The sequence below is a fragment of the Tenrec ecaudatus genome, chromosome 13, assembly GCF_050624435.1.
Source record: "Tenrec ecaudatus isolate mTenEca1 chromosome 13, mTenEca1.hap1, whole genome shotgun sequence".
Lineage (NCBI taxonomy): Eukaryota > Metazoa > Chordata > Mammalia > Afrosoricida > Tenrecidae > Tenrec > Tenrec ecaudatus.
In genome coordinates, this window is record NC_134542.1 from 65635090 (window position 1) to 65660543 (window position 25454).

The window sequence follows — 25454 nt, forward strand, 5'->3', positions numbered from 1 at the left end:
CTCCAATGCTATCAAGTCAGTTCTGACTCATCTCAATAGGGCAGAGTAGAATTGCCCCTATAGGTTTTTGAGGCTGTAACTATTTACCGGAACAGAAAGCCTCATCTTTTTCCCGTGGCGCATCTGGTGGGTTCGAACTGCTGACCTTGTGGTTAGCAGCCCAATGCAGAACCTTCTATGCCATCAGGGCTCCTTGATGTAGGAATCAGCTCACAGATATTCCCGCATCTGCTTCAACTTGGTGCAAATGCTAGCATACCTCCAGGCCTTTCTGACTGTACTTCAGACGTTCCCAGATGCCGTAGCCTCCTGTCCGTTTGGCTGTCCAGCAAGCACTTACCAAGGGTTAACCCACTCTATGGTATATTGACTTTACTGATTGTTGCTCCCCATCACTCACCTGAAAGCTCCAGGCTCTCGCTGGTTGGTTCTCTAGTGTCTAGACCAGTACCCGGCACACAGAAGGGGTTCAAGGAACATGTACCACATGAAGGTCTTTATCTTTGCCTGGGAAGTCGTGCACGAGCATTTAAAAGAACGGGGTTGCTCTGCCCCAGTGCAGGCTGGGAAGCACTGGAAACCGCCCTGGTGCTCCACAATGGTTTTTTGCTTGAGACAGTGAGTGTTCAACTCAGCACAGATGCACTGCCTCTTTATGTGAGGGGCTGTCTGTCACCAGCCACAGTGAGGTGCGCATGCCTGCCTCTCGATGGGTGCATGCACAGAGAGGTGTTGGCTGAATGGGCATGGGGGGTGGCCCTCTGCAAAAATATAAAAACCCGTCTTCTAGGGGGAAGGTAGAGCTGGTCTTCCTGTTTTCACTCAGTCTGTAAACCACGGTGGCACCACCTGCCATCCCCTCAGACCAGACAAACCTGGCCAGGGGCCATGGCTGAAAACGAGTCACAGAATAAACCTGTATCGCTTATGTTCTGAGCCTGTCCCCTTGCTCTTTGCTGAAAGTGATCTTCTTTCAGTTTCGTCCCTGAGCAAACAGGACTTGAAATGGATAGTTTAGTGTGAAGGGCTTTCCAGGGATTATTCCATTTAATCGTCACAACAACCCTTTGAAGTCGGTGCTGTCCCCATTCCCATTGGAAAGGTGAGTTGACACAAGGTTAAAGGATTTGCTGCTATGCGCCAGCACGGCGGAGCGGGCCAGGAGTTTGTACGGTGATTTGCTCTGTCAGGACGATGTGTTGGGTGTGTCTCTATATTGGTGGCTGTTAGGTGCTGTTGGGTGGATTTTAACCCATAGTGATCCGATGTTAACAGAACAAAGGACATGCCCCCCCCCCCCCCACACACACTTTCACATCTTATACCCAGAACCTTTTAATTAGCCCTTTCTCCCTAAAGGGAGCTGGCGCTCGATGCTGATCACTTGGCCGTCACCTGCGCTCTGCCGGGAGCTCTCAAGCATGTCTACGATGCTTTTCTAATGGCTGGCTGTACTTAGACAGTGTACTAGATAGCTCTCTGATGGGTCCTTTCTGAAAACTTCCATGAACAGAACTGCGCGCGGTACTCTGGGTGTACGAGTCCAGTAAACAGCACCGCCTTCTTACACAGACTGGCTTAGCTATCCCTTCGCCTTCCTAAACGGTTACAAATGTTGTGTCGTTTCCCGTAAACAGAGTTGGGTAGTTTAAGCGTGCTTTGACAGTCAGTGGCAATGTTTGGGGTAATCTGTCGGGTTTGCCAGACTTTAAGAGCAGGGCCGCCCTACACTCCTCTGACGCTGGCCCAACCAAGAAGAAGCCAGCTCTGGACAGCGAGCTGGACACGGGGGGGAGGGGGGGGGGACCTGCAACCTGCCTTTGTGCCGGGGCAAGGAAAACTTACCTTTCTGATTTCCCTGGTTAATCCCCCTTGAAAGCAGATACGCAAGTGGTTAAGCACTTGACTGCCAATCCACAGGTCAGCTGTTCGAACTCCTCAGCTGCTCGGTGCGAAGGAAGTGGCAGTCTGTTCTAGGACGCTACTGTCTTCACGGCAGCCTTTCGGCGCTCTTTCTACCCTGGCCTATTAGGTTTGCTGAGTCGGAATCTACTCCATGGCAGGGGGTTTGGTTTATACATTTATTTAAGACCCAAGATTATGTACCCCTTTTGAACACACAGACACACACACACACACACACATATACCCTCACTGAAAGTGCAGAGCACGCCTGGACAGACCCCTTTCAGCCCTGTCTTGGAGCTCTTAGGACAATGTACTGTTAACAAGCTCCAGGGGTCTGCACCAGCCAGAGCGCCTGCCGTGTGTGGCTGGTCTCAATGCAGGGTCGTCCTCCTTTGCTCGTTTTAGGGAGCCCACACCTCAGACTTTGCTTTGAGCAGTTGTGTCACTGAGTACTGAAAACCGCAGTATTGAGTATTTCTGAAGAAACACATTGTTTCTTTCATCTCAGTGTTTATTGCTGCGCTTAGATTTCGTCCTTACGATGAATCATGTTTGACATTACAGTGTACTGCGATAAGAAAAAAAGTGTAGTGTGTTACACAGAGAAGATTAATCGTCAGAGAATTAGGGTTAAGGGTGCTTGTTCAAAACACAAGTTTTCTTAACACAACGATTAATGGAAATCAGGTCACATTCAAACTATAATATAGTCAGTCTTTTAAAAGGGCAAAAAAAGGTCATTCATTTAAGAATGCTACGGGGTATGCAGAATCATAAATTTCTATAATCAGGCACCATGGTCGACTGGTTCATTACTTAGACCCTTTGGCTTCAATCCCCCGCCCGCCCGCTCTTTCGTAGCTAAACAAACACAGAAAATACTGTTGTGTAAAGGTGACCGGCCTAAAATGCAGTGCTTGGTTTCTACCTCCTCTCTGGTTTCCCGTACAGACGCGGAGAACGAGTTTCTTTTGTGTCTTTCTCTCCCCCCACCCCCCGAACATTTCTAATTTGCCTACTTTTCTTCCTGCGTTTCATTCGCTACTGTTATCCACATCATTATCCTCCTCGTCACCGTCATCATCGTCACCTTCGGACAAGTCAAAGTCATTGAACCCCAGGGCCATGTTGACTTTCTTCCCCTTTCTCTTAGAGGTGGTTTTGGAGGAATTCTGCGTGGCTTGCATGTTTATCTGCATCCCAGACTGCAGCACAGATCCTGCTTGGTTCATGGAGAAGATATCCCCAAAGCCCATCAGCATCATGGCCTGCAGACCTCGGTTCACGCCATGTCCCTCCCCGTTACTTGTTGCTGTGATCTGACATGACATTTCTGCACTGTTGGACTCCTCTGTCTTAGATTCAAAGTAAGACTCCTCAGACATTCTTGCAGCAAGAGGCAAGAGAAGCTATCAAAGGGGAGAAAGGACAGAAGGAAAAAGAGAGATTAGGACCAATTTCAATCAAGGAAACAGGCACCACACAATTAGTTGGCACGACGAAGGCAGTGAATGATTAGCGAAACAAACGGACGTTGGGGAATCGTGCATGCATTTCTGACGGCAGATCGACCGGGCTCCAGGCCTCCTTTGCCATCACTTGGGAGGACAGCCTTCTCATCAGAGGGGGGTTACCAAGCACCACAGCCAGCCCGTTTCCCATGGAAAGTAAGTTGTGAGTTTTAAACCCACATTTTGCTGAAAACAACAGATTTGTGGATGGCTCTTAATTTTCCCCAAGGTCACTTTCACGTAGAGGCCTTCATGTAACCATTACGTTTAAAGGAAGGTATTTAGTGGAGAATAAATCTCACGTTTAAAAAAAGAAGCCACGAACCCAAGAAGAAAAATTTAGAAGGAAGTGCCAACTCCCAGTCCAGCTGTCAATGAAGTTCTAGGGCTATTTGGATCATTAACTACCTTTTTAGCTAAGTAGGATTCTGATTATCAAATAAAAATGGGCCTACATGTCACCTGTTCCCATTCATTAATTATCTCCACCAGATCGGGCATAATGCTACCGCTAAATTCCACCTAGGAAATGCTTCACTTGGGAACAAATTCCAACACTTAGGAAACAATTCACTTGGGAACAAAGTGTAGATGAATTCTGTCTCTAACACTGAAATCATACACAACGAGGGAGATGCTTGTGGAAATGGGGGAATGGGGAGAGTGAGTAAGGATTTAGACTTTTTCCTTTCCATTAGCTACTGAAACGCTTCCTGCTTTTAAGGGAACCATTTTATTTAAAAATTCTAGAAATGCTTAATAGCTGTTATAATTACCTTATATAATTTCTTTGAAGAGTTGACCTACTTCCAGAAATGTCTGCCATAATCACTTTATGGGTAAAACGGTTTGGAACGGAAAAAAATAGGACTGTTCTTCTTTGGAGAAGTAAGCAAGTTAAGGACTCTCTTTGCGTGTGCTGTTCTAAAGCGAGGATGGAGAGCCTCCATCCAGCCTCCGGGCCATCGAAGGCCGAAGGCCCGAGAGCTCACCAAGCAGGCTAACGTCACACGCCTCACCAAAGAGGCGCAGTTCCAGCCGCCACCTCAGGGGGCACTTACTTAAATGTTTGTCCAGCGTGGCCCTCGAACGATGTTATAATAGTCCACATGGCCCTTCACAGAAGAAAGGCTCCCCACCCCGCATATGGGAAATTTCATAATTAACCACTTAAAACGAATGCACAATTCTTATACTTTGGGTGTGAAGATATTGTTTAGGACCAATTTTCTCATTTTTGAATCAAATGTGGAGCAGAGTCTTGTTTCTGTTTTTAAGTAGCCCATTCTATAGGAAAAGATTTCAGGAGTGGCTCGTTCACGAAGGAAACGTCACGTGACTCGGTTAAAAATACCAGTGGTGTGGAAGGAAATAAAAATGGCTTCAGGTCCTGTAACATTGGAACCAGGGCATTATTTCCCTTGAAGTCAAACCTGCGGCTTCTCCAAGTTGTCTTCAATGGCTGGATACTCTGGGAAACTCTGTGGCTTATGTTACAGGATTTTCCTCATGTAATCCTCAACTCGAATTAACCACTTCCTAGCCATCATCACCTCCCTCCCATCAGTTCCCTAAGACAGCCTTTTCTTTCTTATATTTAAATGAAGTGACGTCAATGTCAAGCTTGGGTAATTGAGATGACATAACCGAAACCCTAACCCTCAGGCCACTTCCTCATGAGAAGGAAAGAAAACATGCACCTGTAAACTACGTGAGCATAAACTTACTTTCCTTCAGAAAGACGAGCTCTGGGCAGGAAAGACATTGAAAGCAAGTACTGTAAAGAAAGCAAACTTAAAAACAAAAGCCAGGGAAGAAAATCTCATGGAGCCAGTGCCTCACGCTGTCCATGGTGAGAGGGTAGTCCTCAGCGCCCGGCCTTCACAGAGAGGTTTCTGGAGTTAAAAGGCAAGCACATCTCCGAGGGCACACCTGTGGCGTTTCATGGTGTGTCACACAACTACGGCACTAATAACGATGGTGTGTAAAAGCAGGCTGTCCTTTCTTAGCAGAACAGATGCCAGGAAACCAAAGAAGGTTTCTAAAGCATGCCCTAGTAGGTCCTGACAACTTTCCTTTCTTCCCATGCTGCACTGAGAGAGAACCAAGCCATGCAGTGCTGTAGAGCCTACAACTTCGACACACTTAAAACAACAAAAGGAAAGCAACCCCCCTCTCAGCCTCTGGGCCCTGGCAGCTCGGAGGGAGGGCCTGCTGCCTGGTCCCTGGGGGTACTTCTGGGCCTGTCTTTGGTCTGTAGACCGGCATGATTAGGACGGCACACGTGTCGGAACCTCCCTTTCTGGAGGGTGTGGTGACGACGACTTAACTTATAGGATGTGGCTCCTTTCTCGTGTGCCAGGAGAGCACAGTTCAAATCCTTGTTTGGGGGCTGCTTGGACAACCACTCATTCCCCTCCTCCCCTGAAAAGTGACATCTGACATTGCACCTGAAACCTTATCCGTGTTTCCCTCCCTTTTTCCGACATCATGTGGATCCTCCACGAGTTGGGGGTGGGGGAAAGGGAGGGAGAAAGATTCTAGTCCTTATACACGGAAGAGTATGTTTAACAGTACTTTAAAAAGACAGATAACGAAGGGCACTCAAGTTTTCTTTTTATAATTGGTAATTCCAAGAGGAATTAAAATGTGGGCATCGAGTTGATTTTTCATCGTAGGTCCCTCTAAGGGATGTTAAAGTGGGCGACCTGCAGTCCATTGGACCACAATGCCACGTGGGTCTGTGGACCTCACTCTCTTGGCACGTTACATCGTGGACACTAGGGAAGGATGCCGAAATGGGATCAGGCTTAAATATCATCGGTGGGGGTGGGGAGCGAAGCCATGCCGCCATGCTCAGCCACGTCTTCCGGGGTGCCAGGGGAGAGGGTGGGAAGGGAGCAGGGGGACGGAGCCGTGTGCCCAGACTCACCGGGACGCTGGACTGCTCCGTCAGCTTTTGCTCCCACATCCTCAGACGTCTCTCTCGCTCTTTCAGCTCCTGCTCCTTGCAGCTCAGATCACGCTCCAGTTTCTTCAGCCTCTCCAGAGTAGCCTCGATCTCACACCTGCACGGGGAAAGTGGGGTCATTGCCAACTTTGCTCAAGAGAACCTGGGGAGAGAAGTCTGTCATAGCCTCAGACCTCAGCAGGTCGTTTCGGAGGTGGAAGGCCTCGCGCACCGGATCGGAAGGGGCAGGCGGGCGGCCTGCCTTCAGCTACTTGCTAAATATTGCACATCCGTCGAGCTCGTTGCTATTTACAAAGCATGGTTACACGTGATTTCATTTTATTCTCACAACAGTCGCCAAGAAACCGGTACTAATCTCATGTTCTAAATGGAGAAAATGACACGCAGGTTCGGTAATCAATATCACACTGTTCGTAAGTGGCTGAGATGGGACTTCAGTCTATTTGCTGGCTGAGTTCTCGGAGCAATCAATTGATTAAACAGAGTCAGTTTCCTTAAGTTGGAGGAGATGGTGGTTACATTACACCAGGGCTTCCCAACTTGCTCATTGCCGAAAATTACCTGGGGAGCCTGAGTTTTTTTTTAAAAATTACTTATTTTTTTAAGCAAAAACAAAGGCCAGACTTGGAGACTCAGGATTACGTAGGGCTCTTGTTGTTCAGGATGACTTGTAGCAACCGTGGGCAGGACAGACAGGAGGAAACACTGCCCCGTCCCCGGCGCCTTCCCCTCGGTTCTTAGGTTGGAGCCACTCGGCCAGTCCTCTCCGTGAGGGTCCCTCTCTTGGCCACTGCCCCTGTGGTGTTCCTGCCCTGACGGCCTTTGCAGGGGGCTGGTCTGTCCTGACGACACGTCCCAAGGACTTGAGCGCAGGAATGCCATCCTGGCCTCTAAGGAGCACTCTGGCGCTACTTCCTCCACGACGAGGCACCCCGAAACTTAAAGTCACTGCCAATGACGCACAGGATAAGGTGGGACTGCGCCGCAGGGTGTCAGGCACTGAGTCTTCCCAGGAGTAGGCTGCTCTGTCTGCCTCCTGTGGAGCAGCTGGGGGTCCAAGGTTTAACCTTCTGGGCCACCAGGGCTTAACAGTGCCCAGGGATTTCCATGACTTGATTTAAAAGGCCCACGTGATTTGTTACCATCAGGTGACTCTGGGAAACCACGGGCCATATGAACGTTGGTCATTTTGAATCCTAATTGCCTGGTCTTGGCAAAAGGGACTCCATTTTGAATCCGGTGCCTTCAGCTTGGCTCTCAGAATTCACCTCTCATAGACCTCCCTTTCACTGACCTCCCTCTCACTGATCTCCCCCTCCCCTGCTCAACCTTCAAATTCCTGAAACCGGCTAGTCCCAGAGCCAGAATGTTTTCTGAAGATAAGCACACTCCACTGTAGCCGTCCTTGGCATATAGATAAGGTCAAAGACCTTCTCCCTTCTGAAGCACCTGTGTGCACAGATCCTCCCCAGTTTGGATCCTCCCCAGCTGTGCCTGCCAGCAGGGGTATAAAGACGCAGCCCACATTTCCCAAAGTGCGGTTTCAAAGGCTCAATTCCCTGAGTTGCTGAATCCGCCCGCAAGCCTCCCAATAAAGCCTGCTTCTAAATTTTGCCGATTGGATCTTTGGTTCTGTTTCGCGCCCCAAATTCCTTACACTAATACTCTTCATTTCTACAGGCCAGCCAAGGTTACCGCTTGGGACAATATGCTTATAGGAACTGGTTGCTTCGTTCTAGAGACTTGGCCCTCGTAGAAACGGAAACTGGCAAATGGCTCAGCGCAAACGTTTTTCCCTCCTACAGGACTGCCCCATTCTCCGTCTAAGGTCTGCTCGGAGAACAGGAAGTTCTCTCTCCCTGGAGATGCTGGGAAGCCTGTGAACTGAGCCGCAGTGCTGAGAGGGAAGGGGGCGTGGTGGCGGTGCAGCAAGAGCGCACAGGAGGGCGGGAAGCTAGGAGAGAGGAGACCCCCCACCCTGAAGGCCCCCAGGAAGACAGGCAACAGGGGGGTCTGCGCGACAGCCTAAGCCCGGTGGCTTGTAGAGCCTCCAGATTGGGGTTACTGAGCGTGGGTAACCAACAATGGCCTTTTGCTTCTAGGGCAAGTGAGGAGGCGGCAAGGGGCAGCTGAGTCCTAGCCTCGGCGGCGGCTGCGAGCAGGTATTTGAATTAGCGGGTTGGGTGCGGGGAGCGGGTAACAAGTTCTGGGCATGGATTGGAAAATCCCATTTGTGGAATAGCTACTGAGGCGAGTCTGGATGGGGCCCAAACAGTCTATTTCTCTGTTGTTGGGAAAGTGCCTTGGAACAAGTGAGGAGGCGATTTAAGTGTAATAAAGGTCTGCCCGGCCCCCTCAAATACACACACGCCAGCGAGTGAGGCAGCAGGGAAGGGAAGGCTCCTGGCAGTGTTAGGAGGAGGGGCGGGGCAGCAAGCTCTCAGAATTAGGGCTGCATCACACACCTCCAAATACACCCCAGATGTACCTGACCAAACTATCACAGCCATCCAGTCTTGGTTTTGCAAATGGAAGAATTGCTGTGTGTTGGTGGGGGCAGGGGGGGGGAGTGTCGGTTAGCTGTGTAGAAAACCTTAGGACAAACGTTGGATTTTTTAAAGGCTTGAAGGTGAACAAGCGGCCATCTAGCTGAGAAGCAACAAAGCCCACATGGAAGACGCCACCAGCCTGTGCGATCACGAGGTGTCGATGGGATCGGGTAACAGGCATCAAAGAACAAAAAATCGTATCATTGTGAATGAGGGGGAGAAAGGAGTAGAGACCCAAAGGCCATCTGTAGGCAACTGGACATCCCCTTACGAAAGGGTCACGGGGAGGAGAAGAGCCAGTCAGGGTGTAATGTAGCACCAATGAAATCAACTTTCCTCTAGTTCTTTAATGCTTCCCCCCCCCCCCTATCATGATCCCAGTTCTACCTTACAAATCCAGCTAGACCAGAGGATGTACACTGGTACAGATAGGGAACTGGAAACACAGGGAATCCAGGACAGATAAACCCCTCAGGACCAATAATGAGAGTAGTGATACCAGGAGGGGAAAGGGAAGGTACGGGGAGAAAGGGGGACCTAATCACAAGGATCTACATATAACCCCCTCCCTGGGGGACTGACAACAGAAAAGTGGGTGAAGGGAGACATCAGTGGAAGACATGGCAAAATAATAGTAATTTATAAATTATCAAGGGTTAGTGAGGGAGGGAGGGTGGGGAGGGAGGAGAAAAATGAGGAGCTGATACCAAGGGCTCAAGGAGAAAGCAAATGTTTTGAGAATGATGATGGCAATAAAAGTACAAATGTGCTTGACACAACGGATGGATGTAGGGATTGTGATAAGAGTTGTATGAGCCCCCAATAAAATGATTAAAAAACAAACCCAGAAACGAACAACCCAGGAGCCATCTTCAGAGACAGACAGCAGTGGGGAGGCAGATGTCCCTGAGGCTGCAGAGCTGAGCCCGCCCAGTGGCAATTTGGCTGCGGGCAGGTGTTCCCCTTAACACCATGCCAGTCCAGATCTTCCTCCACCACGGGGCGGATGTCACATGGATCTTCATTTTGATCGGAGCAAATGGCCAACAGATCCTATCTCGCTTGGAATGTAACTCTGGTTCCAGCTCTGGGAGCCAGTGCGGTTCTGAGCCCTTCTGGAAAACAGCTCAGTGAGCTGAAAGCTGCAGGGCTGCGGGGCCAATACTCCTCTTCAGCCAGTCTCTGCAGGCCCCGCCTCCTGGCTCCAGCTCCTCAAGGCCGCGCCCCAAACCCTGTGAGCACCCCTCCCTGGGCTGTTTTGGTTGATGCTTGTGGTACGTCCCATGCAGGCGCTGATGCATGTATGCACCTTCCTGTTGTGGGAATGCAGGCTTTTAAAGTACCTTTTTTAAGTATGTTGGCTCACGGAAAATTATGGTTTTCTCTGGTCTTGCCAAGGTGGATTTCAACTAGTGTCAATTTCCCATATGCCAAATAAAAACAGGCAATGAATTGAAATGATCTTTCTCCATTAAATTTGCCTTGAAATAAAAAAAGCCAATTTCTCAAAACGACTGTATTACAAGTCAAGCAATAAATCCACATGATGTATGACCAATTGCCTGCCACCCGTTCAGCTGCATGATTTCTGTTTAAGAGTCAAATCCCAAAGTGGAAGGTTTTTGATCTCTGGTTCTTTTTGGTTTTGTTTTTAAGCAGGTATGTCATAGAGAAGACACTTCGGTCATCAAGAAAGAATACGACTAACCGAAGTGTTTCGCCAAGTGAGACAGACCTGAACTCCCGATGGCCACACCACAGCGCAGAATGACCCCAGGTCAGCAGACCACTATGGGGGCAAGTGACCTGGCAAATTGGGCTGGCGATAGAATGGTACGTGCTCTGTCCTCCAGGCTCCTTGCCATCGTTGCTGATGCATCAACAAGCAGAGAAGCCTCCTGACGGTGCGAACTGACCAGGGTGACGCCCGGCGCTCTGGATTTCCTTCCTGTCACTGAAAAGGTCAAGGGAAGAATCATCGCCTTTACGTGGCATTGTGGCTGGCTTGCTTTTATAGGAACTCTTGGAATAATGAATTCATTACTCTTTGAAAACTAGGTGCTCCGAACATGTCCCGCTGTGCAACGGAAATGCTCCCAGAGAGCGAGCATTTGCCAGAAAGACCAGAGCAGAACTGGAACCAGACTTCATGGTGACGCCAGTTCTCTAGAGTGCACTTTGGACCGTGGTCAAAAGGTCCCTGGGATCTGAAACCATGGTTTCCCCAGATAAAAGATCAAAGAGACCTCTGAATGGGGTGTCCTTTGAGACTTGGACAGCCATAGATCCATATTGAAATACCCAGCTGATGGACAAAAACCCTACTGCGTTTTGGCACTTGGCATACAAAGAGCCTTTTTGGCCCTGGTCACATCCTACCACGATCCTGCTCTGGGAGGTTCCCCCAGCCGAAAAGAACTCTAGTCACGTGAACACTGCTACTGAGTCAACGGCCTGGCAACAGCCACGAGGTGAATGTTTGTCTCTAACCAAAACCCACCAACGCGTTTTATTTTTGTCATCATTCTCTACTACCCAATTCAATCCCCCCTTTTCTTCTTGAAACACTTTTCCACAACTATCGTCCAACTAATTCAGATTTAGGGTAGAAAATAAGGGTATGCAAACATAAAACAATCCCCGTAATCTCATCACCCACTAGAACATTTAATACTTTTCTCTTGGTACACATATGTGTGTGTATAAATATAAATATATCTCTTTGAAGAAAGGGGAATTGCCCTAAACATATGGAGTGCATTTTCAAACCATTTGCCATCAAAAGCAATTCTTTTGACACAGATGCTTGTATCATTAACGGTTCTATATACTTCCATATGCAGGAATATCCGAATTTAAAAGAAAACATTCATGTGTCACTATACTTTATGCCATTTCTAGGTTTACAATGATGAACGAGAATCCCTACATTCTTGTACAAGCATCCCGCTGACTGTCGTAAAATTTCTGGAGAAGACTGAATGGTTTCAGGACATCTGATCCATATTGCCCAACCGTTCCCACCAGCTACACACGAGAAAGCTTGTAACACTAGAAATTTTCATAAGGTAAACTCTGCCTGATCCCATAGATGAATTGGCTCCCTTGCACATAGTTAAGGCTGAACAGTTTTTTTTTCACATGTCACCTGGTCATTTGATTTCTCCTGTGAAATGCCACTGCATGTCCTTGAATCATTTTTAAAACAACAATACTACTTAAGAATGATTTGACTGGGCTTTCAGTGAAAGTTTACAATAGCAATAAAATGCCCAAGATAGCACTCCTTCCTCTATCAAAGTGGCTTTCCCGTGTGATCCAGGCCCCGAGAGACCACCTCGGCGATCTGCCAGGTGAAATGTGTCTCCGAAACCACACTCAGGCAGAATCGGCTTTTCTGCTCTCACCCGCTTGCCAGGGCCAGGAGAGTGGTCCAGAGGCTTCATGACATGCGGTACTGCACCTGGCTGAGTGTGAAGGCCAGACTTACTATTGCTTGTTTCAGTGACCCAGTGAAGAAATATATCCTTCTGTTAAGTTTTACTTTCTAACGTGGTAAGCATTGGGACTGTAACCCATTTAAGCAAGTGCTCTTTGGGGTCCTCAACACATCTCAGGACCGTAGTGGACTCCTGAGATCCTAAAGTTCAAGAACTGCCGAACCATCTGACAGCTGGGGGAAATGTTGCAATCGCCTGCCATTTGTCATGGGAATGTATTTATGGTGGGCATGCCTCCTGACCAGATAAAAACGAAATCCAAACCACTGCCACCGAGTCGACGCCGACTCACAAGGGCCCTACATAGGGTTTCTGAGGCCACCAATCTTTATGGGACCAGAGATCCTTATCTTTCTCCTAAAGAGCAGGTGATGGGTTGAACTGCCGACCTTGCGGTTAGCAGCCCAAAGCTTACCCAATGCACACCTGACAACACCATAAAGTTCTTTGTGACCATTTAAAAACTTACCTTCTTAGGTAGCAAACTTTCTAACACCCTCCCTGTTTTTCTGATTTTGTGATGTATTTCAAAAGACAGCTTATCTAATGGTATTAAGTCTACACTCCAAGCTTGCTGCCACAGAGTTGATTCTGACTCATAGCGACCACATAGGGCTGGCAGCAGTGCCCCTGTGTTTCCGAGACTGTACCTCTTTATGGGAAGAGAAAGCCCCGTCTTTTTCCTAAGGGTGTTGAAATTCTACTGATCCTTTGGGAAACAGATCAAATAACATTTCTTCATTTTATCAATACATCTTCAGACCAAACCAGGCTCTCCGTGTTTAGAAGTTGTGAGGCACCGGTGCATCTCTGTGACAACACATATCAGAAGAGGATGGAGTAACCCCTGGGACACTGTATTCAGTTGTTTATATCAGACACTGCTTGGGAGCCCCGGTGCCTCGGGACTCTCCTCATCATTGTAGCCTGGCATCCAGGAAGGCACCTTCCACCTGCAGAGGTTCAGGGACTGTTCTGAATAAACGAATATTAATACGCTTACTATAGCAAATTAATGAACTAACTGGTTTGTGTTCTCTGATAGCATATCATCATAATGCCTCCTTACAGCATTACCACCATGGTATCTTTCTTTGTCTCCCCAATATGTATGGAGCAGCTGCTGTGTTCCGGGCACATTCTAGAAGCTGGGGATGACAAGGCAGCCTGTCTGCCCAGGGAGACAGAGATTAAACAGCCCACTGCAGGATGATGTTGAAAGGTCCAGAGCAGTGAGGAGATGCTCACAGAGCACGTGGTGTGGAGCCTGACCAGGTCCAAGTTGGGAAACCTTCCGTGAAAACGTGCTATTTCTCGGAAAGGTTGCTAGGGTCAGCGGCGGAACGTGGGTGGTGATCAGGGTGGTGTGCAGCTGAGATGGGGTGAGCGCTAAACACAGGATCCAAGTTTGCCATGTCCCCGAGTGCGAAGAACAAGAAAAACCCAGCAAAGAGACGCCTCTGCTGCCGGGCTGAAAGAAAGCGGAGCTGGTGGCGCGGAGGGCTGCCTGGGAGAGAGAGGTGGCTGCCCAGGACCCGGGGTCCCAGGCCGCTGGTCAAGTACCCTGGTGCTTGTCCTCGGAGTAATGGGAACTCATCCATGGCTCTCAAAGGGACGAAATCTCATTTGCTCCACTCTCATCCTGTCTGAAACCAGTATTACAAGTTCTGATTCTTGCAACCCTTGTCGCTAGATTCAAGCTCCCACGTTAATTACTTTTGTATATCGCTAAGTAAGATGTCATTGAACACACCAGCCGTGGGGATTTCAAAAGAATAAAAATAAATCAGGTGTAAAACATCACTCATGTACAGAGTCCAAAGCCATGTCTAAGAATAGAAGTAAACAACTCAAATTTTCCAAGGGCATGCAGTGCTCACTCGGGGCCAGCAGATGGCGAAATGTGTCATGTTCCGGCCCCGGCGAAGGGAGCGGGATGAAGTTACTCAAAATCTCTGCTGAGTCAGAGGCGGCCTCTGGTCGCTCTCAAACCCGCTATTTATACTCGTGCACCACATGACCTGGCTCAACTGCCGCTCCCCGGGCTTGCTTTTTCCACTCACACGCAGTTCCCTCATGACTAAGTCGGTGTGAAAGTTTAATAGGATTTATAACGCCAAGTGTTTTCTTGGGGTGAAAAAGAAAAGTCTTTCTACTCTCCCTACCTCCTGTGCAGGCAGATAGAGCCGTTGGCCAACTTTAAGGCAAGCGGATTTTTGTGACCTGATGGACCAACGCTTGCTACCACGGTGCGTATACAGGGCCGTGTCTGGGAGCCATCTTTGGGTCTCCGCAGGCACGATTCCAAGGTTCTCGCCAAATTCGTAGGCACAGACATACGCTAAGGCCTAAAACATGCCGTAAAGCATCACTCTCTCGTTTTTTTGGCTTTCATATATAATGGAAGACTTACTCGATTAAAAAAAAATACATCAAAATTTCTAAGCTTTCCTTAGAAGTCAGGACTGTCCTCGAGCTGTGTGGTCCTGTCCGTCCTGAGCCCGCTCGTGGTCGCTCTGGGCTGTGACTCCCTCCAGCACCCACCCCGGCCACCTACCTCCACTCGGCCTTGTTGTGCAGGAATGAGTTACACTGGTGGGGGAGGCTTGTGTCGTTGGACATGGACTCCAAAATGGAAATGATCTGCTTGAATGACGGCCGTTTCTGTGGACAGAGCGAGAGAGAGAGGAAGAAAAACAGAATCATTCGTTGGAAAGCGGATCTTGAAAGAGAGAGTAGACAAGCATTTGTAATCAGCTCAAATCAGGATGACAAAATAAGATACGGTACAATGTTCTGGCTTAGCTACCTTACAGTACTTAGCTCGATAACTCAGGTTTAGGGAACCGTGTTCTTTACGGTCGAAATCAATTCCCAAGAGCTGACTGGAGTGTTTTCCTGTTTCCTGGCTCAAGGTTGGAATCTTGAAGCTTATTAGCTAGGTCAGGAGAATACCAACTCTTTGGGGTATCATGAAAGACTCCTAAGACAGAAAATATAGCTCCTTTAATTCAAAAAGGTATCCAGGGGATAAAGCCAGCGTAGTAAAAAGTTCATGTTAGAGTTTGGGTGATGGATAGACGGGTGTTCACTGTGAACATTTTTTTCATAATGAAATATAATTTTATTGGAACAAATAGACTTTCCCAAACCAGTTACTGAGGGCAAAGAAAAAAAGCCCCCAATTTCAGAGACCTCATAACTTCCCTGTCTTCATTGTTTACTCCACATTAAAAGCAGCATTAGTGCTGAGAAGCTGTATGGTCCTGTTCAGCTATTGAAAAAGGAGCCATTGAGCGTCTTTCTTTAGCAAGCGGTAACCACACTAGTCTGCCTCCTGAGATCCCAGCCAAGGTTGAGACAAAAGGTTAAAACAGGAATGGAGAAAGATAATAAGAGGATGATGCACATGCTCTCTCCATCACGCTTCATAATTATACCATTTCTGAGCAAATTACAGTTGCAGCAATTAAACATGCATTTTAATTTGGGAGCACAAACACAAGAAAGAACAATGTTGAGGTGGCTCGCTCACTTCCTACATGATTAAGAAAGGCAATTTTCCCATTTCTCAAGAAACACAGAGCTGGGGTATTTATTGGGAGTTCTGCCACTCTTCTCCTTATTTAAGCAGATGTGTGCACGGGGTGCGTTTTAAGACAAGGCTTAAGTTATTACATGTCTTTTAATTGCAGAGAGAAAAAAATGCCTTAAAAAACTTCAAAAAATATTCCCTTTCCCTCTGATCCAAGGAAGAACGAAGAAAATCAAGGACCCATGGAAACCGTTCTTCCACGGGGCTGATGGGCCACGGCCTTCGGGGTCCAAAGTCACAAGAACTAGAGAGCACCCAGCACCCACTGCTGACCACCCTGAAAGGAATCCCAAGAGAGGCTGCTAGATGGAGTCCAAGAGAACGGTGGATCGAAACTCAAAACCATAACCTAAGTCCGGGTCTCCTGGTCTGACGGGCTGGTGGAACCCTGGGGACGATGACCCGCAGTAACCCTGAGCTCTGGACCGGAACCTACCACCATGACTCAATGTTCAGCCACACGATAGGCAGGCTGAGGGGACAGAGCATGGACACCCGCGAGGGACGCCCTCCCTAGAAAATCAACCAGTCCCGATTCCATGGGCAGCATCTGCCCAGGGCAGAAGGCGGGAGAGGCGGGAAGGCAGGCAGATGGAAATGGCAGGGCAGGAGGAGGGGCAGACAGGGTGCCCTGTGCAGTCAGCGTCATGGCACAGTGCACAGACTGTGGCACGGAAAACCCGTTAGCTTTGTCAACGTTCGCTCCAATCACCAAGTTAAAAAAACATCTTGAGCAATATTGTTTGCCTTCTTTTGACTTTGTTCTCATTTTAATTTCTTCCACCATATGCCGGCTTGCAAGAGGAACAATTGTTTAATTGTTCACAGGAACCAAAATTAAATCACAAATAATGGCTTTTCTTTTTTTTTTACATAAAAGCGCAGGAGGAGCTAATGAATTTTTAAAAAAGTAATATGTTTCCTTAGATTTAACCTTTTTTGAAAAGAGGCAAGACTTTGTCCAGGGGATGACAAGAGTCCCTGGAAAAGTATAAATTCTAGAGCTAGACTATGTTTTCAGATGGCAATTATCAGTGGATATTCAAAAAGAAACAATGTAGAGCCCAGTGATAATATTGAATATGAGCATTCTGGTGATAGAATACAACATTTGGTTTAGGATGCAGGTTCGTCTGAAAGGGTTCGGGTTCCTTTTGGTACCGTGAGGTGAAAACCCATGCAAACCCATGGCCATTGAGTTGATTCTGACGCACAGTGCCCAGTGTGGCTTGTGAGGGTACGCATCTCGCCGGAGCAGACAGCTGCATCTCGTCTCTGGGAGAGGCTGCGATCTTTAGACCAGTGACCGGGTAGCTAGCATCCCAACACTGAGCCCACAACTCCACCAGGGATCCACAATACGTCATAGCTTGGCTACTTAAAAAAAATCGGACCGTTTAATTAAGGTTTTATATATCGTATTTATGTTATCTTTGTTTTATAGGTAAGGGAAAGCATTCTCAGAAATGTCTACTCACACAATAACAAGTTATATAACCATATCAAAATACTTTACAAAATACATGTGTCAGTTGATACAATTGATGTATGGATTGTTGTAAGAGCCCCCAATAAAATGGTTTATTAATTAAAAAAATACATTTTCCAAGACACGTGTCTTAAGTTCTCTCAGAGGTGCATAGAATAATCCATCCAAAATTGGTGCAGACTTGGGTCGCATGCTCTTACATCATTCCAGCACACTGCTTCAACATCCTTTGTCACACAAGGAAAAGATATTTTCTGTCAATTCACAGATTTAACTATTATTTCCCCCCTTTTTAAAAAAATGCCATTTTGGAGCATGGATCAATAACCTGCCTTTCTGTCAATAAAACATCTTGACTACCACCTGCAAATAAATGGAACGACCTCATATTTACATACTACCATCATCATCTTGCATACTTTTCTGCCTCTTCGTGGCCAAAGAACAACATTTTCTCCTGAGGAGTTGGATATTCTCAACTCTTAATTAGCGGAGAGAGAGAAATAACAACATTGTAACGGAGCCTTCCTCTCCATAGAGCACAGGCCTGGCACCGAGTTCTGGGTGTCAGGTGGTATGCTTCAGTCAGCATCAGCGCACCCACGTGCAACCAGGTGCTGTGGGAAACACCTATAAAGACTCGCTTTCCTCACTCAGAGACTGCACCGGCTGCTCAGAAAGAGAATGCCTGTACCAGTCCAAGGGCAGGCTCGGCGAGTCCGAGCGCTGACGTCCAGGAAAAGGAGTACACCCTCTTCTCACTGAACGACATGGTTAGTTTCCTAAGACCAGGTCGCTCTGTCAACATTGGCGCTCTGAGAAAATGGAGGACGACTAGACCACGTCACAAACAGAGGACGGCCCCCTCATCACATCACTGGCAGATAACTGCCGAGCCAACCGAGAAGCAAGGCCGAGTCAAAGTGACACATGACCTTGAACCATCATAGTCTCACACTTTGGTGTCTGTCATTGCCAGGTACATGGCGTTCACGTGAAAAGTCAGAATTTTTACTACTGTAAACATGAAATGTCAGTTAGGACATGGTCAATAGGTGAGAAGAAGGCCTATGAAGTATGGGCTTGAGGCGCAGAGTGAGCAGGGAAGGCTGAGAGGCATGGTGAGGGTCTGAAGGTTGGGATAGGCTGTTCCTAGAGGATTCAGCATGAGAGAGCACTGGGAATGCTGGCTGTGGACAAAATTCTAAGTGGCAGATGCACACATATAACCCAAAGGAGGGGAGCACGAAAGGGGTGGGGGAGCTGGTTATGGCAGTGTTCACAGTCCGCAAGGCAGCGTCCTGAACAAGCAGGCCTGCCGACAGCACTCACACTTCCCCCGGACCCACTGTAAAGTGCGGGCATTTCTTTCGTGCCTCTGAATCCCCGCAGGCTGCAAAAATCACACACTTAAAAGCAGCAGCGTCTCAAGAGGGGCGGAGAAGATGTGCCAAAACCTATGCAACATTGTCACGGAGCATGAATAAGACAGAAGAACCCTAAACTGGAAAGAAAAAAAAAGACTCCCCTTAGCTAATGAACAATTTTAATTCTTTAATGCAAATAATGCTAAATAATTATAGGACATGACTATCGAGGGGTACTGAGTAAAAAGAGAGGGTAGACAATTTGTTTAACAGGAATCAAAGCGGGGGCTGGGGGGGAGGGCAGAGCGCACCCTGTGGGGCGAAGCACAAAGTCCCCTGGAGCAAGCACTCTCCAGGACAGGTGGGCCGCAGCAGCCGCCAGCCCCGGCCCCTTGCTGCAACTGGCTGCACACCCGTCCTGGGATCAGCTGTTCCGACTGGGGTGCAATGTGATGGCGAAACTGTACCATCAATTCTGTATCCCAACGTAATTCCCCGACTCCCCGGTGTGTAGTTCATGGGAAAACAAACATTTTATAGAAGACGATGACTAAGGAACAACTTCTACTCATGCTTCCTGGGGGTGGGTGGATGGGGGAGTCAGGCTGGAACTGGGTTTAAATTATGGAATTCCATTGTTTAGTCATTCTGTTAAGGTCTCTTTATCCCAGATAACACATCTTTTTCCCTGAAAAATCAGATGGCTCTGCACGATGGTACTCTTGCTTCTTTAATTGTAACTGCTCCCTGGTCCAAACATTGGATCTGCGAGAGTCTTGATTTCTCGATACCGAGGAAAGTCCCAAACATGCACACATGTCAGAGCGGGTCATACGATGGGCCTCCACAGACTTAACCTGTGCCTTCAAACATGATCACGGACAATCTGATTTGATCTGTCCCCTCATCCACTTCCCTGAACTTTATTTGGAAGTGAATCCAAGCCTACCCTATCATTTCATCTGTAAATATTTCCGCATGCAAGTGAGAGGCTTTTAAAACGATCTTTGCAGGGAAAGGAAATGGCCCATTCATGCTCAAATGTGATAACCACATGAAAGCTGATGCTCTGGAGCAACTCCAGCTCTATCCTGAGAGCTTGAAAACATCGCTAATGCGGGGCCGTGAGGACGTGCGGGGGGCTCTCCAGAAGCACGGCTTCTGCCCTGTCTCTGGGGAGGAAGTGGGCTCTCCAGAAGCCTGGCTTCTGCCCTGTCTCTGGGGAGGAAGTGAACGGGGTGGGTGCAATGGTTACCAGCAGGACATTACCAGACTGCTCGGTTCACCCTCCACCCTATCACCCTACTAGCTGGGCATCTTTGGGTTCATTACTTAACCTCTGTGAGGCTTGCTCTCTTTATCTGCAAAGTGGGGATAAATGAGTGTCCCGTATGTGTTTGAACAATTCCTGGTGAATAGTAAGCACGGGGTACAAACTATTTTTGTAACATACAGGGGCAGCAGTAGTGAGGAATTAAAAAAAAACTGGACAAAATGATCACTAATGAGGATTGAGTGCTAAAGAGTGAGGATAGTGTGGTAAGGAAGGTCAGCCCTGACTGCCAGAGATTCCGCAGGTGGGTGCCCCTAGCAAGCCTGTCTGTCTGTCCGCCCATCAGAAACAGCACACTGACACTGTAATGCAGCTGGGGACTCCACTAACCCACATTTGCAAACCTGAAAGCCATACAAAGAGAACTTCAGAATCTTGAGCAGCAAGTAAATCTCTCCACCCACCTTAGCATCAGCTTCCCAACACTGATGTAACAGCTCCGCGAAACTTCTGGGGCAACTGCTGGGAATGGTTAATCTCTGCAACAGAGAGAGAGGAGGAGACCAAAACACACAAAGATTTAGTCACTGGGGTAAAGGAATATTATTCTGGAGGGTCATACATGAATTAAGACTATCCACAAGATGTTGGTTTTAAAGCTTTTAATGACTCATATGTGACAGGAGAGAATCTCTGCTCATATGCATAATATTGAAATACAAGGGGGTACCCAAAAAACCCTGGAACCCCCACCCCCAAGCTAAGGATTTGATTTTTTTTAACAGAACAACCTTATCACCTTCAAAGTACTCTCCATTACACTTTATACATTGTCAAATCTGCGATTCCATTCTTGGAAACATTTTTCAAATGTATCTGTTTGGATGGTTGACAGCACCTCCCTCGTTGTTGTTTTTTTTTAATTCACCACTTCTATGTCATCAAATCTCTATTCTTCTATGTCACGCTTCATTCTCGGAAACAAAAAGAAGTCACGCAGGTGATGTCAGGTAAGTAGCGTGCAAGGAGCAAGAGAGGCCTGCTGTTTTGTTTGTTTTTTTTTTTTACCAAAAATTGGTGCTCTGAGATGGCTGCTTAAACAGGTGCACTATCGTGGTGGTAAAACCAGTCCTCAGTCTGCCACAAATCAGACCTCTTCTGTTGCACACTATTACACAATCTTTTCAGAATCTCTAAATAGAAAGCTTGATTAACAGTCTGACCTGGTGGAACAAATTCCAAGTGCACTATGAGTAAACAGTTTCATCAGTTCGGGAAGTTGACGGACATCCAGAATGAGTCGACATTTCACTTTTTTGGAAATGAGAAAACCACTCATATACTTGAGTTTTTCCCATACTGCTGCCCTTCTGAGCTGTGTTCAATATATGACATTTTTTTTTTGCGGCATTTTTCCCGGGGAAGGAAACAAAACCTCCCGCACCTTGTTCTCTTAAATCGTCCATCACAAAAACTTGAGGTGCCAGCAAAACTGTTTTTACAGGCAAATCCATTGTGACTAGAGAGAACCTTCCCAGGTGATGCCACTGAGTGCACTAACTCAGAGCGAGTTGCCTGATGCTCACCTACTGGGAAAGACACGTACTAAGAAAGCTCTGCTCCGCCCAGTGCAATTCGGGGTTTGTTTGGTACCTCCTTGTATGCATGTGTGGTCATTAGGGGGCACTGTATCGGTTCTCTTTCTTAGCAACCTTCTCATTGCTGTCTTTGAGCCCATTGTTGCAGCTGCTGTGTCAGTCCATTTCCTTGGGTCGGGGTCGGGGGGATCTTTCTTCCTCTCTTGTCCTGGCCCTGTAATTTAAAAAGCATGCTGGCCTTTCTATGGGCTGGCTCTTGTGGAGAACGTGCCCATGGTACGTGAGGTGAAGTCTCGCTAGCCTTGCTTCCAGGGAGGCTTCAGGCTGTACTTCTTCCAAGATTGTTTGCTCACGCTTCCAGCAGTCCATGGCACTCTCAATATTCTTTGCCAGCACTGTAATTCAGATGCAGGGAGTTTTCAGCTTTCACATGAATATGAGGTGACTGAAAATACTGTGGCTTGTGTGTGGCAGGTAGCCCAGTCCTGAAAGTGACATCTTTAGTTTTTAACACTTTAAGCAGGTCTTCTTCTGCAGCTTTGTCCAATTGTGCAGACAGCCCTATGTCTATCCTAAAAGTTCTGTATTAAGAACACACTTTTCTTTTCCTCCACAGAGGACTCATGGTAGGTGGGAAAATCTTGCGTGGCACAACACACAAGCACACATGCACACACATACATACACACACACACACACACACAACATAGAACCGAGCACAAAAGCATATGCTGAGAATGGGGTGAGTTGGACCTTAAATACTAAGTCTAACAGCAGAAATCTGTCGCTGTGACTTTTAGGGCAGCTGAGATCGAGGGGAGCAGACTCGGCGCCGGGAAAGCAGCTTCAACTTGGCAGCAGGTGTGGACTCGCAGACCTCTGCCGCCCAGAAGACCACGGGAGCCCATAGCTGTGCGTTTCCACTGGGGGCTGAGGAATTCCCCAGGGTCCACAGGTGGGTGGCTGTAACGGACAGAAATGTATTTTCTCACAGTTTGGGATCCTAGACGTCTGGATTTAGAGCGCTAGCTCTCAGGGAAGCTTTGTCTGCTGTCTGGAAGGGAAGGTCCTGGTCCCTCCGAGCTTCTGCCCCTCGGGGCCTTTATGTGGCTTTGCATCTCTACTTCCCCTGCTTGCTTTTGAGTCTCTTTTTTAAAGATTTAGTCTGTATTTCTAACGAGATTGACTTAAAAAACCCATGGTACGCAACCATGATAATGACAATCCATCCCCAAGTGGGATTATAACCACAGAGGCACACAGACTTACAAGACATATTTTGGGGAGATGCACTTCAATCTAGAACAGTGCATGACTCGTGACAGCTTAGTTTTGGTTAAACCAAACCGGTTTCCCTCCTCTGAAAGGAAAGCATTCCTTATGTAAACAGAAATGGCGTCAAACGAAGATGCAGTGCCGTTTATTTATCTGGGCGCATCCTCGTGAGCATTCCCAGACCCTCCCCAAATAGAGCACATAAAAGGAGAACACCTCAGCAGCTCTGACGCGCAGCGCCCGCAGGCACAGAGCGGAGGGCGGGGTGCGTGTCGGTCCAGCGGGGAGGGAGGGCGGGGCCACACAGACAGTGGCTGCTCTAGCATGTTCTAGAGCTGCGAGCTGCCTGGCCTCCTGAATGGCTGGCTGCCCACACAGACGCCCGATGCTGGTTTTGCTTTCCGCTCGCCCTTTTGGTGAAAACCAAAATCCTTTTCAAATGCCTTTCACTTCGTGAGAGCAGGTGCTAATGTAGGTCAGAAATGGAAGCGGTGGACAGCAAGCGTCCCAAAGCAGGGGATACCTGTATGCTGTCAGCACTGGATGGGCGGTTTCTTCCATTTCTGATAAGACTGGACGGTGGCAATTGACATTTTCAAGGAGAACAGGTCCGGTGTACTAGATTCCGTCTAAAACACACAGCCCTCGAGTCACGTCTTACTCAAAGAGACCCTGTGGGCAGAGTGTAGACCTGCCCCTGTAGGTTCGGAGGCTGTAAATATCCATGGGAATAGAAGGTCTTGTCTTTCTCCTGGGAGGGAGGGGGGTGGCTGGGGGCTTCAAACCGCTGACCTTCTGGGGAACAGCCCAGCAAGTAACCCCCGACGCCAGCAGGGCTCCTAGACATCCTTCAGGGCCCTGGGAACTCCTACAGGCCCAAAACCTCACTTGCATGCCACCACGTTTCCAAAGCTTGGTGCGCAATCATTTGAGGAAACGCAGCAGAGATTTAGAGCTCTCTGAGCCAAGAGGCGGGCAGTTGCTTTATAAGTAAAGACAGTTCAAAAACAAAAAATTTTTTTGGAGAATGTTGATATGCACTGAACTTTCCAAGATTCCAACTATCAAAATAAACCCAAAGCAGGTGGTGTTTTGCTTGATTCAGAAAGTTTACCAGGATCTGTGGAAACGTACTCTCCGACAGTTAGTACTCACTCCATCACCGGCTCTGACTCGTGGAGGCCCCAGAGGGCAGAGCAGAACTGCCCCTGTGAGTTTCTGAGGTCGTTAATCTTCATGAGAGCAGATGCAACTGATGGTTTCAGACTGCTGACCTTGCAGTTGGCAGCCCACTATGCCACCAGGGCTCCTGGAGTCTGGCTTCAGCGGAGTGCACTTGTAACTGGTGTGTTGTCCATTCATCCGCAGGTGTAAGCATCCACAGGGGTGGTCGTGCAGGAGCCAGTACACCTGGCAGCACCTATTTTGCTCATCCTGCCTTTATAATGGAAAAATAACGTGTGTAGGTAGACTGTGCACCCTCTGAATTTCACTTGAAGGGTGGGAAGGATAACACACTTGTTCTAAAGCAGGTGGTATTAATGTCTACTGGCGGGCCCCCGGAAGACCAAGAAGTCATCAATCCCAGTTAACAGCACAGGCCTCATCAAAGAGGCAGGTCCAGTCATCTCATTGGGATGCGGTCACCAAATGTCTGACCAACAAGGCCCCATAAATGATGCTAAAAATATCCAAATGGCCCTTGGCAGAGAAAAGTTGCCCCTCCCTGCCCTGAAGAGAGCGTGGCGTGGATTGGTTTGAAGATGTGTCTCCTAGTACTGCCTGCTATCGAAGTCTTACGAAAGAAGAACTGAGCACTTGAACATAGCTCGCTAGATCTGGGGAGGCTGTGTCTAGCTGGGGGATAGTTATTGTGGTAAGCAAACGAACAACCACATTTGGAATTATGGCTAATTGTAAAATGACAACAAAGCAAAGGAAAAAGACAAATCCCTCTCTCCGGCTGGGAGCGAGGCTAAGCACACCTAGCCCTGTGATCCCCAGGAATGCAACACGACATCTCGGCCTTTCCTCTTATGTCACAATATTGTGAGCTGCAGGCCTTTCCATGACGCTCAAAAGGACAACCCGCTGTTTGCTTTTTTCTTCTAAACCTAAGATGGTTGAGGGGAAGGGAACCCAGACTAACACACTGCATTGCGGTTCCGCAGCTGAATGCACTCCTTGCGTAACCACAGTAAGGAGGTTTTTAAAAAGGCTAGCACTTTCCAACATTGCATCTTCACAAGGAACCCAGGGGGCGATAGTAGGCCATGGAGTGAGCTGCGAACTGCAAGGTTGGCAATTCCACAGTTCAAACGAGCAGACCCTCCTCGGGAGATGGTGAAGATTGAACATCTGGGAAAAATAAAGGGGAAGTTCTGTTGTCCTAGGGGTCACTATGAGTCGGAGTAGACT

At 47.9% G+C, this 25454-nt stretch overlaps 1 protein-coding gene across 4 annotated transcripts in view; it reads right to left on the reverse strand.

The window, feature by feature from the left end:
* MAP3K20 (mitogen-activated protein kinase kinase kinase 20) overlaps positions 1–25454 on the reverse strand; it is a 193851-nt gene that overhangs the window by 53310 nt on the left and 115087 nt on the right. For 3 of the 4 annotated variants that reach the window (XM_075529211.1, XM_075529209.1, XM_075529212.1), the window contains exons 9-11: positions 20628–20702; positions 14997–15103; positions 6352–6487 (exon numbers count right to left, since the gene is read on the reverse strand). In XM_075529211.1, the coding sequence (XP_075385326.1) occupies positions 6352–6487; positions 14997–15103; positions 20628–20702 (318 nt within the window). Of the gene's footprint in view, positions 1–2398; positions 3318–6351; positions 6488–14996; positions 15104–20627; positions 20703–25454 lie in introns of those variants that run through there. The other variant, XM_075529213.1, reaches the window with a different exon arrangement.